General features: G+C 34.7%; 1 protein-coding gene across 1 annotated transcript; it reads left to right on the forward strand.

The window, feature by feature from the left end:
* The first annotated feature begins 368 nt into the window (after positions 1–368).
* LOC133191925 (mediator of RNA polymerase II transcription subunit 16-like) lies at positions 369–11704 on the forward strand. Its single transcript, XM_061327687.1, has 8 exons — positions 369–568; positions 1720–1894; positions 2564–2656; positions 2896–3030; positions 5588–6473; positions 7338–7567; positions 10515–10641; positions 10878–11704. The coding sequence occupies exons 1-8, from the start codon at positions 426–428 to the stop codon at positions 11582–11584; spliced, it is 2496 nt and encodes an 831-aa protein (XP_061183671.1). The 5' UTR covers positions 369–425; the 3' UTR covers positions 11585–11704.
* Positions 11705–18763: the final 7059 nt, after the last annotated feature.

Genomic DNA, 18763 nt, shown 5'->3' on the forward strand with positions numbered 1-18763 from the left:
AGACCCGTCTTTTTTCCATTCAAAAGTTATGACCAATATTAAATTTTTTTAAAGTAGGTCAAACTTCAAGGTCAAGGGCCAAAAATCATGGTACATTTGGAAAGGTCTATTCGCAAGTGATGTACATATGAAATATATAAGCTTTCTAGATTGAGAATAGAAAACAAAAATTCCAGCGTTCGAATTCTTTCATGTACGATCTCAAGCTTGATTGACTAATTTTAAGTACAACTACTTGAATTCCTGCTAATCATAAAAACGTTTTTAAGACATAAGTTTCGTATTGAAATTCAAAGAAGTAGTTTGACTTTGAAGCTCAGAAAGAAAAAAAAAATACAATTTCAGAATTTGCGGCTTAGTAGTTAGTTTGCCAAGATTTGGCAAACCGTTATGAAATAGGAGACCAAAAACTTCTGTATTTTGCGATGGAAGTAGTGTATACCTGTAGTGATGAGTCGCACAGCAATGTCAAAGACTGGATTTCAGAGGAGAAGTGTTGCACCTCATTATCAAGCCAAAACGTGCTGGCAGTCAGCAGACAGAAAACAGCTTCACATAAAAAGAAAAGGTTGGCTTAATTTAATCCAAAGTTCATCTCGTAGTCTTTTCAAAGTAAAGAGATAAAAGACAAAATTTAAGGAACATAAAACACTTCAATCTCTCCAGTTTTAAAATTCTGCATGTCATCAATAAGTTGATCTGTGAAATAAGAACCTAATTTAAATTAAATCTTTCACAAAAATTTGATCGATCATTATGTACATGTAGATGCCAATTCAATTTTACTCTACTTCTGTCATCTTTTAATCTACAATAATGGTGAAGATAACAGTGATACATAATAAGAGTGAAACATAATAATATTAATAAACATAATAATAATAATCAATCTCAAACAATCTACCAACAATACAGATCTGTGAACAGGGCACAAAACATGGACCCCTTGAAATTCCAGAGATGGGATCAGTAGCCCTTTTCACAAAAAAATCTTACCATTAATTTTCATTGTAGAGAAATCTTACTATTTTATTCCATTTCACAAAAATTGTTATGAGATACTTATGTGACTTTGTCATAACTTTACAAGAACTCTAACCATCTGGTAGTATCTTATAGTCAATTTTGATTTTAAAGTATAACAGATAAAACCCAAATAGATATTTAACAGAACTTTTTATGCATCATATAATCATGATAATAGCATTTCATATTATTTTACAATTATTGTCAAAAACTTAATTACCCAGTTAAAATGAAATATACTCAAAATATTTACAATGGCAATTTCTCTCTTAAGATCTTCGTATGACCTACTTTTATGTCAGACTTGTCATTATGACATCAGATTTCAAACTTCCAATTACGCTGGACTTTTTAAGCATAATATTTGTTTCACTAACAAGTGTTGAAAACTTTACTTCATTTTTAATCTTATCCTTTTTTTTAAGGATTATAAAGCATATTGAGATTGTTGCTAGGAAAGAAGTCTGTCATAAGTAAAAATCTTAAGTTCAACCTGCTACAAAATTAATGTTTTTGTGAAAAGCACTCGAGATTTTTCGTAAGAGATTCTTAAGTTAAAATCTTATGTGAAAATGGCCACAGTTGCCTTGGAGGAGTAAGCATCCCCTGTTGACCAGTCACACCGGCTGTGTAGATATCATTATATAACTAATGCACAACATGATCATGATGCTTAACTTCATATTATTCCAGGGGACATGAAACTAGCATGACTTATGAGATTGGTGTGTTTGATCTGGATAAACCATGGGAATGGTTCACTGTTACAACTTGTCCGGCTATGGTTACCAATCTACAGTGGGACAAAACTGGAACCAGGTTATTAATCACAGATTCCTCTGGTTTATGTCAAGTGTGGCAAATGCAGGTATATTGTACAATAGGATATGGTAAATAATGTGTCACAATATTTTAAATCTATCAAAAAAAAGATTAATTGATTGATTGTATGTTTTATGTCTCATTCAAGAATTTTTCACTCATATAGAGACGTCACCATAATACTGGTGAAGGGCTTCAAATTTAGACCTTTACTTGGCATTCAGGGCCATTGAGCAGTGAGGGTTTTTTATTGTGCTAATGCCTACCCTGACACGGGGCCTCATTTTTTTTAAGGTCTCATCCAAAGGACCTGCAACTTTCCCTTCAAAGTGCCAAGCGCTTAGCGAAGGAACAGTTGCTACCTATTTTTTATGGACTTAGGTTAGTGGCTGCTGTGTTTGGAACACATGACCTTCCGATCTTGGATCAAGCGCTCTACAAAAAAGAAAATGAAAGATTTATATATGTGTATTTTAAAAATACACATGTACTGTATATAGCTCTGATTTTGCTTCAGTTTCGTTCTTGATCTGGTTTAAGTAGGCCAAACGGGCAAAGTATAGAAATTAACACTGCTGTAGTTCAATAGAAGAAATAAAGCAAATGTTGATATTTATATGGATGACCTCAGATTCAAAAACAAAAAATTACATTTACTTGAGCAGGACTTTTTGGCAGATGTATTACTTAACGTTTAAATTATGTTTACTTGAAGGACTTTCTTGTGAATAAATGGGAGTGTATGGGATCATCCTCACTTCCAGGAGAAGATATTTTGGCTGTTGCTTGGTTCCACACTGGTGTTCAGGTGGGTATTTCAGTGTTTTAAAACAGATTATTTTATAACAATTAATAGAAGTGCATGGATATACAGATTTGAAGGAAATGCTTTAGCCTTACATTGTGATTCTTACTGATATCTTAATATAATTGGTACTTGTTAGTTTAGTATCCTAACAAAAGTGGTAAACATGACAGTCACTGTCGTGATATTCAGAATCCTGGATTTCAAAAATGCTATAAATATAAGTCTTTAATTTTTTCCAGGTTTTATTCAGCCCAGAAAAGAAAGATGCTGCCACTTATGATGACAAGTTCATCAGAGAACGGTATCAGCCATCCGTGTCACAGTTTGGAGGAAAACCTGTAGATGGATGGATAGTGGTTACAGCCAGTGGACTGGTATGTCTTTAATATAGACATATGGGCAAGATTTGACACTAACCTAAGTTCAATAGTCACAGACTAAAACTTTTTTAATTCAGACCAGTAAAATCTATGGTTAATTAGTGCATATGGACCAATAAATAATGTAAATAAATTATCGATGTCAGATTGTAGACAACGTTTACTGGGAAATCCTAAATGTTTGTTTTTGCTTTTTAGCTTTACAATGCATAAATTAATAACATTTGGCTCTGGCACCATACTTCTAAAAAAGATTATTTTTAAGATTAACTTGATATCAAAATATCTTTGTAATTCCCTTGTTTATGATTTTAACAAGTGTACTGTAAACCAACTAATATTCACGACATTTTTTATTCACGATTCTTAAGTTAAGAATACATCTGCGACTACATAATTTTTGCTACTGAGGCAGCTTTCTACATAAATACAAAGGTGAATAATTGGTTCGCGATGATAAATAGTCGCGAGTAAAAGAAGATCGCAAAAATCACAAATATTTCTCGCTCGCGAATAAAAGTTGGTTTACAGTATTTTTTGAAACAAAGCAAATCTGCATTTCATAATTTAATGTTCATCAACCCTCTGTTCATATAAAATTTTGCTTCATTTGCACATATGATTTTCAAAAAGAAATCTCATTTGTAATTAAATACACACAACTTCAGCATATATTGTGGTGCAAAAATTGGCAGTTCAATCTGACAATTTTACAAAGGAACAATAGTCGAACAAGTTATCTCTCTTGTCAGAGGGTCAATGAACCAAAAAACATATTGGAAAAAATACCATCATCATATTTTTCGTAGATTATCATAACCAATTTTCTTTTTCATGAAATTTATTGAGAATTGGGATGAGTATTTTATTAATGGTTTTTACAATCAGGCATGGGGTAATCGTAATCAAGTAATCATAATCGATTGTAATGATTACTTATTTTCAAGTAATCAACAGTAATCTGTAATCTGAGATATTTTCGATTACTTGTAATTTAATCGATTGCAGGCCCCGAGACCATAAACTGAGAACATACTTAAGTCAAAATTATGATTTTGAATATCTTGAGTTTTATTCAACATGCATACTTAAAAAATTGCTGGTTTGTATAATATTTCAATGTAAACATATGATGAAAATTTTGTTCCATTATCAAAATTATTTCAAAAGTTATATTGATTTGAAATTTTGACTTAAGTCTGTTCTCAGTTTATGGTCTTGGGGCCAGGTAAAATTTTCAGAGTAATTATAATTACTTTTTCGATTACTTTCAATTACTTTATACATATATGATTGTTATTTTGGAGAATTGTTTCCAGTTATAGTCGCATGTAAATATCAAGTACAAACCACCAGTTCATAACTTTTATTATGTGGTAAATAAACTACTTGGAAAAATAAAATGGAAATTATACTTCATTCATTTCTGGTAATGTTCAAGCAACTTCAAAGTTAATTTTTACTTACTTCAAAATTTGCAAATCATTTTCATGTTTTCATTCATAACTGTGTCAGTCACTGAGAAGTTATGTCTATATAAAGAGGGGTATAAGTGTATGTTTATCTTGGCTAATTGATTGGGACATCCCTGACTGCAGATAATGAGGTGTGAACTGTGAACTAGATAGTGTTCAACTCTTATAATTGATAGCTCCAATGAAGATTAAACAATATTATTAGAACAATTAATAACTCTCAGAACACTTGTTTCAGCACAGAAAGTAATTGCTGCAATTAGTTTTACTTGGTAAGTAGAGGAATGTATTATGTGTACTGACAATATGCAGCAGCCCAAATACTTTTAAAGAACAACAAAAAATTAAAATAATTTCTGCAACAAAAGTCTATGAATATGGATGTTCAGATCCAAAGTCGAAAGGAATAATGAATTCCTTGTAGCATTTCATTGTAGGAACCATGTCTCCACTCTTCATGGTAGAGAATCCCTCATTAAAGCATAACTGTATTTTAATTGTCATCATTTTAGGTCAAAAGTAAGAAATTAAACCAGTAAAAACCTTATGCACTGAAACTGTACACAATGAGTACATTCAAACTTCAGTGGATATCATTCCATTTAAATATTTTTCTGCTTTGATATTTGAGGAAAAAAATGCTTGGAAGTAATTATATTTCCCTAATTACAATCGATTACAGGACAAAAATGATTGTAATCGATTTAATAATAATCGATTACACAAAATTTCTCTAAGTAATCGATTATTAATCAATTACATTTTCAAGTAATTGTGTCCATCCCTGTTTACAATGAGAATTCAGTGCATTAAATCAACTGCACTGTGTCCATTTCAATTAACATGTAAAGCTAATAATCACAAATCTTTGATACAGAATTTTTTCTTCCTCACAAATGAATATGAAAGGTAGTTCAAAAATGGATGACTATTTTGTTTTCCAGTGTTCTTATCTACAAAGCTTTACAATTGCACAATTTGATTGTGTTCATAAATTGCATTTTATTTTGTCTCGCAAGAATCTTTACATAATCACACTCATCAGTTTCAAATATAACAAAATATGTATATTTCAGGTGGATTGCTGTGTGATAAACAGACAAGAACCTTTCATCACATCCTCTCACAAATCCCTGTCTCTCACCCCACAACGACTCAGTCTAGCCGCCATAGCTTACTCCAACATGGGGGGTATCGTCATTGCCACCAGTGATGGTCAGCTCTCCTCACTGGTCCAGTGCTTCCATGTGACCATACAACTGACCACAGAAGGCATCCAAATCACGAGCAAACCTACCTCCAGTTTGCATATGAAGAGTCGCATGGAATATTCTACCAATGACAGTCAGCAGATGACTGTAATCAATTTAACCTTTATGAACCCTGAGTCATGTGACACACTTATTGTTAGTTGTGGTTGCCATGGTTATAGTTCTATGGAGATTTGGCAACTTGTAGAACAACATACAACTCTTCACCAGCTTTGCCAGTCTGGCCAAGGGATTGATAATGGATTCAAAATTCACAAATGGATGCATCATTCGACTATTCAGCACACATCATACCTGTCCTGCATAGCAACATCAAATCTCCCTGTCAAACATGTAATGGAGACAGGCTTTTCACCATACATAGCAGCAGCTTATAAAGATGGGTCCATCAAACTTATTCATCGACATAATCACCAAGTTCTGCACACATCAACTGATGTATTACGTATGCATGCAGTCAGCAGTTCTCCAGCAAAGAAGTCCAAAAAATCGGTCAATATTACCAACCTTGTACAGACATTTTGTGGGTGTGGCCTTGTTGCAGTGCATGATGGGAAAGTGTCAGTTCTTAAAGTTTACAATGTTAAAGATGGTGCTATTTCTTTGTCTGCTCTCTTAGTCTGCCTATTATTTGAGTACGCTTTAGTCACTGGTAATGACTGGTGGGGAATTCTGCTGGCAGTCAAGCCAGGTAAGTTAAAATTTATCATTGTAGTACTGCACTCATACTTAAAAAAACTTTATGACTAAACTGTAAATATAGATATTATAATGATGACTTGAATCTACATTTCATTATAAGTTTTTAATTTCTTAATACAAAATAATTAAGTATACCAGCAGATATTTACATGTTTCATTTTAAAATCATGCTGTACACAAAAAGTTTCTGTAGTATTTTCTTGTGTTTTTAGCTCACCTGAGCCGAAGGCTCAAGTGAGCTTTTCTGATCAAAATTTGTCCATTGTCTGTCGTCGTCATCGGAGTCCTCTGCGTTGTTGTTTTCGTAAACTTTTCACATTTTCATCTTCTTCTCCAGAACTACTGGGCCAATTTCAATCAAACTTGGCACAAAGTATCCTTGGGTGAAGGGGTTTCAAGTTTGTTCAAATGAAGGGCCACGCCCTCCTCCAAGGGGAGATAATTATGAAATAGCAAAAAATTAATGGCATTATTGAAAAATCTTCTTCTCAAGAACCAGTGGGCCAGGAAAGATGAAACTCATGTGGAATTATTGTCAGGTAGTGTAGATTCAAATTTGTTCAATTGTCCAATATATAGGAAAAATCTTTAAAAATCTCAAGAACAGCAAAGCCACGGTTTGTCATATTTATACGGAAGCATCCTCAGATAGTGTAGATTCAAGTTTGTTCAAATCATGACCCCCACTCCCTTTTTAGGGGTATGTTGGGATCACTTATGCATTTAAGCTTTTCAATACTAAACTGATTTTTCCTTTTTTCCTAGCCACAATGCTCAGGTGAGCAATGTGGCCCTTGGGCCTCTTGTTAATGTTATTGTAAATAGAAAGTTTATATGAATCATTACATTCCAGGAAATATTGAAGCAATTTGCCAGAAGCTGATTGACAATTTTTTTAAACAGTCTTCTGCAATGCAGGAGGCTGTTGCCATGCGACTCCAGGCCCTCAAAGTAGCTCTGTACAGTACAAATTTTTCCAGTCGGGAGAAAGCCTCAGACTGTCATACCAGGCTAGTTTTACAGGCCATCAATGCTTTGTTCAGGGGCCTTCTGAGACCAAAGGTTATTACTTCACAGGATAAGGTGGGTTTATAATTCACATGTGTTTGCATGTTCATGCATGGCTCTTGTACATAATGTGTAAAACATAGTGGAATCTAGCACAAGATTCTTGTTTGTGATGAATTCATAGTGGGCATCGTAATGATTTGGCTTTATCTGTGTTAATTAATTAATGAATCACTGTCTAGTTAGTAGAATATGCCAGGGCATCAACGATAGTTGGAAACGTGGGATAATTTGCATAACGGGCAAAGCCCTGGCATATTCTACTAGCTAGACAGTGATTCCTTATATTTCCATTTTATTGTGAAATAAAATTGTAAATTTAGATTTTAAAAATGTAGACTAATAGATTTAAATTACACGAAGCCTCCCATGTCAATTTCAATAGTCCCCACCCACTGACGTCAAACACAAGACAGCCGCATGAGATTTACACGCATATTAGGCCTCCTCAGCGTCAGACACAAAGAGAGCCGCACGAGAATTACATGCATATTAGGCCTTCTTAGCTCCTGACCTTTCACTTGGTGAAATTTACATTCTGGTAGATGATCAAGAAATCAACTGAACTAACTTTCAAAGAAAAGAAATAGAAATGGAAATATTATGTAATCAATTATTAGATCTTCAGTGGAAATGGAAAGTTATGGAGCTACATGTAGTTTTATAATGAATTAATCACCGTTTTTTTTTGTGTACATGTTAAGCAAGTTTTTTCTGTATTATGGGATGAAAACTCATAAATTTAACAGTAATAAAGATTAATAATTATAATCAAACAATATTTGTTCTTGTGAGAGGATGCTCTGCTTGACCATGCTGTTTTAGTATTAAGCTCATTTTCCCAACTACATTTAAAAGTCTTTCAAACAGATAAATCTTAGTTGGTCCTGTGAGTCTTTATTCTTAGAAAAAGATTACAACCACACATTTTCCAATTTTTGGGCTACATTGTATATCATTTTTAGGAGGAATATGTGGATAATTCACTCATACATGAAAAAAAAATTCTTACACAGAAACATGTATACATGGTTTAGAAAAAATATCTTATGATCTTTACCCTTTTTTAGCTCACCTGAGCTGAAGGCTCAAGTGAGCTTTTCTGATCACATTTTGTCTGTAGTCCGTCTGTCCGTCTGTCTGTCTGTCCGTCCGTCTGTCTGTAAACTTTTCACATTTTCGACTTCTTCTCAAGAACCACTGGGCCAATTTCAACCAAACTTGCCACAAAGTATCCTTGGGTGAAGGGGATTCAAGTTTGTTCAAATGAAGGGCCACACCCTCTTTCAAGGGGAGATAAAAAAGAATTAGTGAAAAATTAATAGCATCTTTTAAAAATCTTCTTCTCAAGAACCACAAAGCCAGGGAAGATGAAACTCATGTGGAAGCATCCTCAGGTAGTGTAGATTCAAGTTTGTTCAAATCATGACCCCCGGGGGTAGGGCGGGGTCACAGTGGAGGATCAAAGTTTTACATAGAAATATATAGGAAAAACCTTTAAAAATCTTCTTCTCAATAACAGCAAAGCCATGATGAGTCATATTTATATGGGAGCATCCTCAGGTAGTGTAGATTCAAGTTTGCTCAAATCATGACCCCCGGGGGTAGGGCGGGACCACAATAGAGGATCAAAGTTTTACATAGAAATATATAGGAAAAATCTTTAAAAATCTTCTTCTCAATAACAGCAAAGCCATGATGAGTCATATTTATATGGAAGCATCCTCAGGTAGTGTAGATTCAAGTTTCTTCAAATCATGACCCCTGGGGGTAGGGCGGGGCCACAATGGAGGATCAAAGTTTTACATAGAAATATATAGGAAAAAATCTTTAAAAATCTTCTTCTCAAGAACCACAAAGCCCTAATTGGTCATATTTATATGGAAGCATCCTCAGGTAGTGTAGATTCAAATTTGTTCAAATCATGACCCCCGGGGGTAGGGCGGGGCCACAATGGAGGATCAAAGTTTTACATAGAAATATATAGGTAAAATCTTTAAAAATCTTCTTCTCAGGAACAGCAAAGCCCTGATTGATCATATTTATGTGGAAGTATCCTCAGGTAGTGTAGATTCAAGTTTGTTCAAATCATGACCCCCTGGGGTAGGGGGGACCACAATGGAGGATAAAACTCTGAAATAGAAATATATAGGAAGATGTCTTCTGATGAAGAACTGCAAAGCCATGATTAGTCATTTTGATATGGAAGCATCCTCAGGTAGTGTAGATTCAAGTTTGTTAATATGATGACCCCAGGGGATAGGGATGGGCCATACTGGGGGATCAAAAATTTTACATAGGAACATATAGGAAAATATCTTCTTCTCAAGAACTGAAAAACATGTTTAGTCATTTTGATATGGAAGCATCCTCAGGTAGTGTAAATTCAATTTTGTTCAAATGATGACCCCCGAGGGTAGGGTGGGGCCCAATAGAGGGATTGAAAGTTTTACATAAGAACATATAAAAAAAAATGTCTTCTCAAGAACAGAAAAGCTGTGTTTGGTCATATTGATATGGAAGCATCCTCAGGTTGTGTAGATTCAAGTTTGTTCAAATGATGACCCCTGGGATAGGGAGGAGCCACTATGGGGGATCAAATTTTTACAAAGGAATGTATGGGAAATTTTTTTAAAATCTTCTCAAGTACAACAAAGCCATTTCTTGTATTGACATGGAAGCATCATCAGGTAGTTTAAAATTCAACCCCCCCCCCCCCCCACCCCTAATCTTTTCAATACTAAACTGATTTGTGCTTTTGCCATGCCAATGTGCTCAGGTGAGCGATGTGGCCCATGGGCCTCTTGTTCTATTTATATCTGTTTTAAAAATCTTATGACAATTTCAGTTACTTTAATCTCTGGAGTCCTGGAGAGAGCTGAGTGTTATATAATATGAAATTTTCAGTAAACTCTGAGTGCTCTATTCTTTGGCATTTTTTCAGTAACCTCTGATTTTTTAGAGTCCAGGAGAGAAGCTGAGTGCTCTCTGTGTAAAATCTACTGATGGTGACCTTGACAAAGTTCTGTATGGCCTTGACAAGGACGAGTTTCAGGTGGACACAAAACGAAGAGATAAAGCTGGAGATGGTAAGATTTGGACTCAGACGTTATCATGATCATATAAGATCTATGCAATATTCAGTAATTCTCCTTCAAAAACTTTTTCTATTTTGTATAGAAGAATGAAAATCTTTTTCATGATAAAGACATGATTTTGTGTGCTATATGCATGGGTTCAATTCAGTAGTATGTTTCCGACAAGGGACAAGTTTCTTCTATGGATACACATATATAATTTTCATTTGTTTCCTTGTCTGTTTCAGTAGTGATGATGCAGTCGTTAAAACCTCTGATCCAGTGGATTGCTGATTTCTGTCTACATCTGCTAGCCTCCATTCCTCTGTACCAGTCCTACCCTACGTTTCCCGGCTCCTCTCTACTGAGCGACAGCTCCCTTCTGAGGACACTGCGAGAACTTCTGGTCATCATTCGGATCTGGAGCACCACATCACCCAGTGTGGCACCTGTGTTCACCACCACATCAAATGTGGACTGCTTAGCTCACCTCTATAAAGTTCTTACTAAAGCTTGGTTATGTTGCAAGGATGGCACAAAGCTAGAATATGATGAAACTCTGCTTGATGAGTGCTGTGTTCTTCCAAGTAAGCTGCTAGTGCCTGCTATGAACCAGAGTTTCAGGCTTTACAGCTCTGGCTATACAGTTTTTGGACAGTCATTTCCTGTCAGCTTTGTTTGGGGCGAATTTCCAGAATATCTTTACAGTCAGAAGAAGTCAAAGTTGATGTATGTATCAGATGTATTGACTGAAAATCAACAACATCATGATATCATCAGGCAGATTCACCTTGGAGTGAATCTGTCTGAGAATGTCCGTCAGTGCTGCCGATGTGGAGGGTTTTCACTGCTTACAAGTGTAACCAAGTCATCCATTATGAAAGCTTGGGAAAAAAGATGGCAGAGACACTGTCTGTGTGCAGCTCACTGGAAGCTATTCACTGAGAAAGAATGACCCCCCCCCCCCCCCCCCCAGTTTTTCATGAGATGCATTGTTATATATTCACAGTTCATGTTTGATTTTAAGCATTTAAGTAGAATCTCAGATTGTGAATAAATTTCAACAAAATATTAACTCGCTTTTGTAAATACACAGCAGAAGTAATTTTTTTATTGTTCACCACTAAAGCACAATAATTGGATTGGCTGCATCTATCAGTCAGTCAGTAAAACTCTTTCAGCAATGTTCAGGCCAGGGGTCTGCAATTTGATAATCAACTTTATGATCATCTTTAATTGAAGTAAAGAAATAATACATTAATTTTTAGCTCACCTCAACGAAGTCGAGATGAGTTAATGCTATACCCCTGGCATTGACTTAAGCCTCGACGTCTCTGTCACTTAGTGTTAGGAGCAAGTCCAGTTCCAAGTAACTATAACTCCATCCTGGGCCAACCTTGCATGGACGATGCATCTAGGGATGGACACTATCAAACTTGCTTCAGATGCTGGATCTGACCTACATTTTCCAGATGAGTGACAAGATTAAAAGTTTTTGGAGTAGGTCCATTTCCAGGTAACTATAACCATAACCCTACCGGGACCAAACTTGCAAGGATGATGCATCTAGGGATGGACAATACCAGACTTGCTTCGAATGCTGGATCTGACCTACATTTTTCAGATGAGTGAATAAGTTAAAGTTTTTGAAGCAAGTCCATTCTTAAGTAACTATAAGCCCTACCTTTACCAAACTTCAATGGATGGTGCATCTGGAGATGGACTTTACATGTACCAGACTTGCTTTGCATGCTCGTTCTGACTTACATTTTTAGCTCACCTGAGCTGAAAGCTCAAGTGAGCTTTTCTGATCACATTTTGTCCGTAGTCCATCTGTCGTCTGTCCATCTGTAAACTTTTCACATTTTCGACTTCTTCTCCACTGGGCCAATTTCAACCAAACTTGCCACAAAGCATCCTTGGGTGAAGGGGGTTTAAGTTTGTTCAAATGAAGGGCCACACCCTCTTCCAAGGGGAGATAATTAAGAATTGGGGAAAATTTGGTGTCATCTTTTAAAAATCTTCTTTTCAAGAACCATTGGGCCAGAAAAGTTGAAACTTATGTGAAGCCTTCATTACATAATGTAGATTCAAATTTTTTCAAATCATGACCCCCGGGGGTAGCGTGGGGCCACAATGAGTGGTCAAAGTTTTACGTAGAAATATATAGGAAAATTCTTTAAAAATCTTCTTCTCAAGAACAACAAAGCCACAATTAGTCATATTGATATGGAATCATCCTCAGGTAGTGTAGATTCAAGTTTGTTAAAATCATGACCCCCGGGGGTAGGGTGGGGCCACAATGGGGGATCCAAGTTTTACATAGGAATATATAGGAAAATTCTTTAAAAAATCTTCTTCTCAAGAAAAACAAAGCCACAATTAGTCATATTGATATGGAATCATCCTCAGGTAGTGTAGATTCAAGTTTGTTGAAATCATGACCCCCGGGGGAAAGGTAGGGCCTCAATGAGGATCAAAGTTTTACATAGGAATATATAGAAAAAATCTTTTCAAGAACAGGAAAGCCATGATTAGTCATACTGATATTGAAGCACCCCCAAGTATTGTAGATTCAAGTTTGTTCAAGGCATCCTCCAGTAGTAGGGTGGGGCCATAATGGGGGATCAAATTTTAACAAAAGAATATACTGTACAGGAAATGTCTTTAAAAATCTTCTTCTCAGGAACAATAAAGCCATGATTAGTCATATCGATATGGAAGCATCCTCAGGTAGTGTAATTCAAGTTTGTTCAAATCATGACACCTCCCTCCCCCCCCCCCAGGGTAGAGTGGCAGACATCTTTAAAATTCCATTTTCAAGAACAGCATCCTGGGGTAGTGTAGATTGTAAATTGTTCAAATCATGACCCCCGGGGTTAGGGCGGGGCCACAATAGGGAATCCAAGTTTTACATTGAAATATATAGGAAAAATCTTTAAAAATCTTCTTCTCAAGAACCAATGGGCCAGAAAAGCTGAAACTTATGTGAAAGCATCCTGGGGTAGTGTAGATTCTAAATTGTTCAAATCATGACCCCCGGGGGTAGGGTGGGGCCACAATAGGGAATCCAAGTTTTACATTGAAATATCTAGAAAATATCTTTAAAAATCTTCTTCTCAAGAACCACTGAGCCAGAAAAGCTGAAACTTATATGGAAGCATCCTGGGGTAGTGTAGATTGTAAATTGTTCAAATCATGACCCCCGGGGGTAGGGCGGGGCCACAATAGAGAATCCAAGTTTTACATTGAAATATATAGGAAAAATCTTCTCAAGAACAACTGGGCCAGAAAAGCTGAAACATATGTGGAAGCATCCTTGGGTAGTGTAGATTCTAAATTGTTCATATCATGACCCCCAGGGTAAGGCGGGGCCACAATAGGAAATCCAAGTTTTACATTGAAATATGAAGAAAATATCGTTAAAAATCTTCTCAAGAACCACTGGGCCAGAAAAGCTGAAACTTATATGGAAGCATCCTGGGGTAATGTAGATTGTAAATTGTTCAAATCATGACCCCTGGGGGTAGGGTGGGGCCACAATAGGGAATCCAAGTTTTACATTGAAATATATAGGAAAAATCTTCTCAAGAACAACTGGGCCAGAAAAGCTGAAACATATGTGGAAGCATCCTTGGGTAGTGTAGATTCTAAATTGTTCATATCATGACCCCCAGGGTAAGGCGGGGCCACAATAGGAAATCCAAGTTTTACATTGAAATATGTAGTAAAAATCTTTAAAAATCTACTTCTCAAGAACCACTGGGACAGAAAAGCTGGAACTTATGTGGAAGCATCCTGGGGTAGCGTAGATTCTAAATTATTCATATCATGACCACAGGGGGTAGGGCGGGGCCACAAATGGTATAACAACATAGGAAATCAGGTGAAGAACAGCAGGGCCAATTACTCAGGTGAGCGTTATGGCCCATGGGCCTCTTGTTTTAACTCCTTGCCTTGACTGCAAATGTGATTTATATTTCAAAATCCCTTTATTATCCTTCAGGTAAGTTACAATTAATGGAAGAGTCATTGCAACAGCTGCTGTTCAATGTGAGCGTGAATTTTGATCACGTATTACGGAGAAATAACTTCCATATCCACCTACAAAACTTTGCTTTTTCCATTTACATATTAAATTTTCTTTGATTTTCCCTTTGACTGTGACATCTGATGATAGTTGAGCAGTTGAGACATAGCTATAAAGCCAACTTTAAAACATTATTTGTCCTCTCCTGACTCAGGATGAAAAAAATGGGTCATTAGGTAGGTAAGGAATATTTTCCTCAGGATGTTTCGCATATATCTATATCAGTCTTTCAATAAAAAAAAATCAGCAAAAGTATCTGTTCTTTGATGAGAACTTAGCTTTAAGTACTGTTATCAGAATATATTCTGTTTATCCTTCTTGGTGCTTATCTGCATCACTCTTAAAATTTACACTCATCAGTCAAACACGAGAGTTCTCTTTTTTTCAATCTTTCATATACCCAAACTAGGCGTTGCATAAAATAATCAATAACAATGAAAAAATTTGTTGAAAAATTCTTTGACATTATTACTGCATTGTTAATTTAGATTCGTATGAAAGAGAACAATCATATAAGAAAATGTGAATGAAAATATTCCATCCAGTCTGTTTTTCAAAAACTTTTTAAAAAATAAAAATACATGTATATTAGAAAATATGTTAATTTACACCTTATTTTCAATACCATAACGTAAAACAAAAATGGACTTCATTTTATTGAATGACATTGCATTGTAGTGCAGTGCAATAAAATGCAGTTAGATTCTTATTATGGTAAACAGTATAAATTCTCTTGCAAACAAGAACACCCACTCATCAGTCAAAAAGGAGTGTTCATTTCTTTTGGATCTTTTATGCATACTCAAACTAGTCATTCAATAAAAAAAAAAACCCAGTAACACGTAACTTTGCAAAAGTCCTTCAACTTAATTACTGATTGTTAATTTTGATTCATATCAAAGAAAACAAATATTTAAGAATATGAGAATAAAAGAAATTCTCTCTAGTCTGTTTTTGAAACCTTTTTCTTTCAAAGCATAAAATGAAAAAAAAACGTGTGTGTATTCAATCAGTTTTTAAATTCAATTAAGAAAAAAAAATGACGAAGTTAATTTTGATTGGACAATTTGGCAGGCATCACAATGTATCGCATTGTATTGCAGCAGAGTGCAGTATGGTACAATTCTACTTGTTTTTATACAAGCACAATTATTTTACTTGTCAATGTATTAGAAACATTCCCCACCATCCACCCTCCAAAGACAGCTTTTATATACAATTTGTCCTTGTGATTGAATGTTTATTTGGAAATTTGCATAATGTAAGTTTTGTTTCAAAGTTCGATAACTCAAATTATGTCCCTTTGAACAACGTAGATAAAACGATCATTGATTTCTCTTTTATATTATGTAAATGTTTAAGCAATGCTAACGAGTAACAGGCTTGTATACTATATATAAGACGTTAGAGAGATATTCACAAATGACCATGTGTTAAAGTCAGAGTAAATAACGGTTACGGGTAATGTCGCGTGTAAAGGACTTAGTGTGAGCGTATCTCACTAAACAAGTACTGCTATGCAGTATTGAAAAGCGTCTTTGATTGTTCTACAGTCATCGGCGCTTTGTTTGAGGCTCAAAATATTCACTCATCAGTCAAACAGGAAATTTTTTTTTCTCCACTGTTTTGCCTAATTATAAAAATTGATCAAGTATGTTTTAATTAGACAACACATCAAGCATTACAATGCAATGTATTGTAGGACAGTTATATTTTTATTTAAAAGCAAAATTAATTAGCTTGCAATTAAAGATCTTCATTCGACATTCCAATTTGCCTCGGGATGTTTCGCATATATCCATATCAGTCTTTCAATAAAAAAAAAAAATCAGCAAAAGTAACTGTTCTTTGATGAGAACTTAGCTTTAAGTACTGTTATCAGAATATATTCTGTTTATCCTTCCTGGTGCTTATCTGCATCACTCTTAAAATTTACACTCATCAGTCAAACACGGGAGTTCTCTCTTTTTCAATCTTTCCATTACCCAAACTAGGCGTTGCATAAAATAATCAATAACAATGAAAAAATTTGTTGAAAAATCCTTCGACATTATTACTGCATTGTTAATTTAGATTCGTATGAAAGAGAACAATCATATAAGAAAATGTGAATGAAAATATTCCATCCAGTCTGTTTTTCAAAAACTTTTTAAAAAATAAAAATACATGTATATTGGAAAATATGTTAATTTACACCTTATTTTTCAATACCATAACGTAAAACAAAAATGGACTTCATTTTATTGAATGACACTGCGTTGTGGTGCAGTGCAATAAAATGCAGTTAAATTCTTATTATGGTAAACAGTATAAACTCTCTTGCAAACAAAAACATCCACTCATCAGTCAAAAAGGAGTGTTCATTTCTTTTGGATCTTTTACGCATACTCAAACTAGACATTTGATAAAGAAACCCCAGTAACACGTAACTTTGCAAAAGTCCTTCGACTTAATAACTGATTGTTAATTTTGATTCATATCATAGAAAACAAATATTTAAGAATATGAGAATAAAAGAAGTGCTCTCTAGTCTGTTTTTGAAACCTTATTCTTACAAAGCATAAAATGAAAAAAAAAAACGTGTGTGTATTCAATCAGTTTTTAAATTCAATAAAAAAAAAATAGACGAAGTTAATTTTGATTGGACAATTTGGCAGGCATCACAATGTATCGCATTGTATTGCAGCAGAGTGCAGTATGGTACAATTCTACTTGTTTTTATACAAGCACAATTATTTTACTTGTCAATGTATTAGAAACATTCCCCACCATCCACCCTCCAAAGACAGCTTTTATATACAATTTGTCCTTGTGATTGAATGTTTATTTGGAAATTTGCATAATGTAAGTTTTGTTTCAAAGTTCGATAACTCAATTATGTCCCTTTGAACAACGTAGATAAAACGATCATTGATTTCTCTTTTATATTATGTAAATGTTTAAGCAATGCCAACGAGTAACAGGCTTGTATACTATATATAAGACGTTAGAGAGATATTCACAAATGACCATGTGTTAAAGTCAGAGTAAATAACGGTTACGGGTAGTGTCGCGTGTAAAGGACTTAGTGTGAGCGTATCTCACTAAACAAGTACTGCTATGCAGTATTGAAAAGCGTCTTTGATTGTTCTACAGTCATCGGCGCTTTGTTTGAGGCTCAAAATATTCACTCATCAGTCAAACAGGAAATTTTTTTTTCTCCACTGTTTTGCCTAATTATAAAAATTGATCAAGTATGTTTTAATTAGACAACACATCAAGCATTACAATGCAATGTATTGTAGGACAGTTATATTTTTATTTAAAAGCAAAATTAATTAGCTTGCAATTAAAGATCTTCATTCTACATTCCAATTTTCCTCGGGATGTTTCGCATATATCCATATCAGTCTTTCAATAAAAAAAAATCAGCAAAAGTAACTGTTCTTTGATGAGAACTTAGCTTTAAGTACTGTTATCAGAATATATTCTGTTTATCCTTCCTGGTGCTTATCTGCATCACTCTTAAAATTTACACTCATCAGTCAAACACGGGAGTTCTCTCTTTTTCAATCTTTCATATACCCAAACTAGGCGTTGCATAAGATAATCAATAACAATGAAAAAATTTGTCGAAATATCCTTCGACATTATTACTGCATTGTTAATTTAGATTCGTATGAAAAAGAACAATCATATAAGAAAATGTGAATGAAAATATTCCATCCAGTCTGTTTTTCAAAAACTTTTTAAAAAATAAAAATACATGTATATTAGAAAATATGTTAATTTACACCTTATTTTTCAATACCATAACGTAAAACAAAAATGGACTTCATTTTATTGAATGACACTGCGTTGTGGTGCAGTGCAGTAAAATGCAGTTAAATTCTTATTATGGTAAACAGTATAAATTCTCTTGCAAACAAAAACATCCACTCATCAGTCAAAAAGGAGTGTTCATTTCTTTTGGATCTTTTACGCATACTCAAACTAGTCATTTGATAAAGAAACCCCAGTAACACGTAACTTTGCAAAAGTCCTTCGACTTAATTACTGATTGTT

This window comes from Saccostrea echinata, unplaced genomic scaffold (genome assembly GCF_033153115.1).
Source record: "Saccostrea echinata isolate AGI-Se365-2 ecotype Australia unplaced genomic scaffold, CSIRO_AGI_Sech_v1 ptg000025l, whole genome shotgun sequence".
NCBI lineage: Eukaryota > Metazoa > Mollusca > Bivalvia > Ostreida > Ostreidae > Saccostrea > Saccostrea echinata.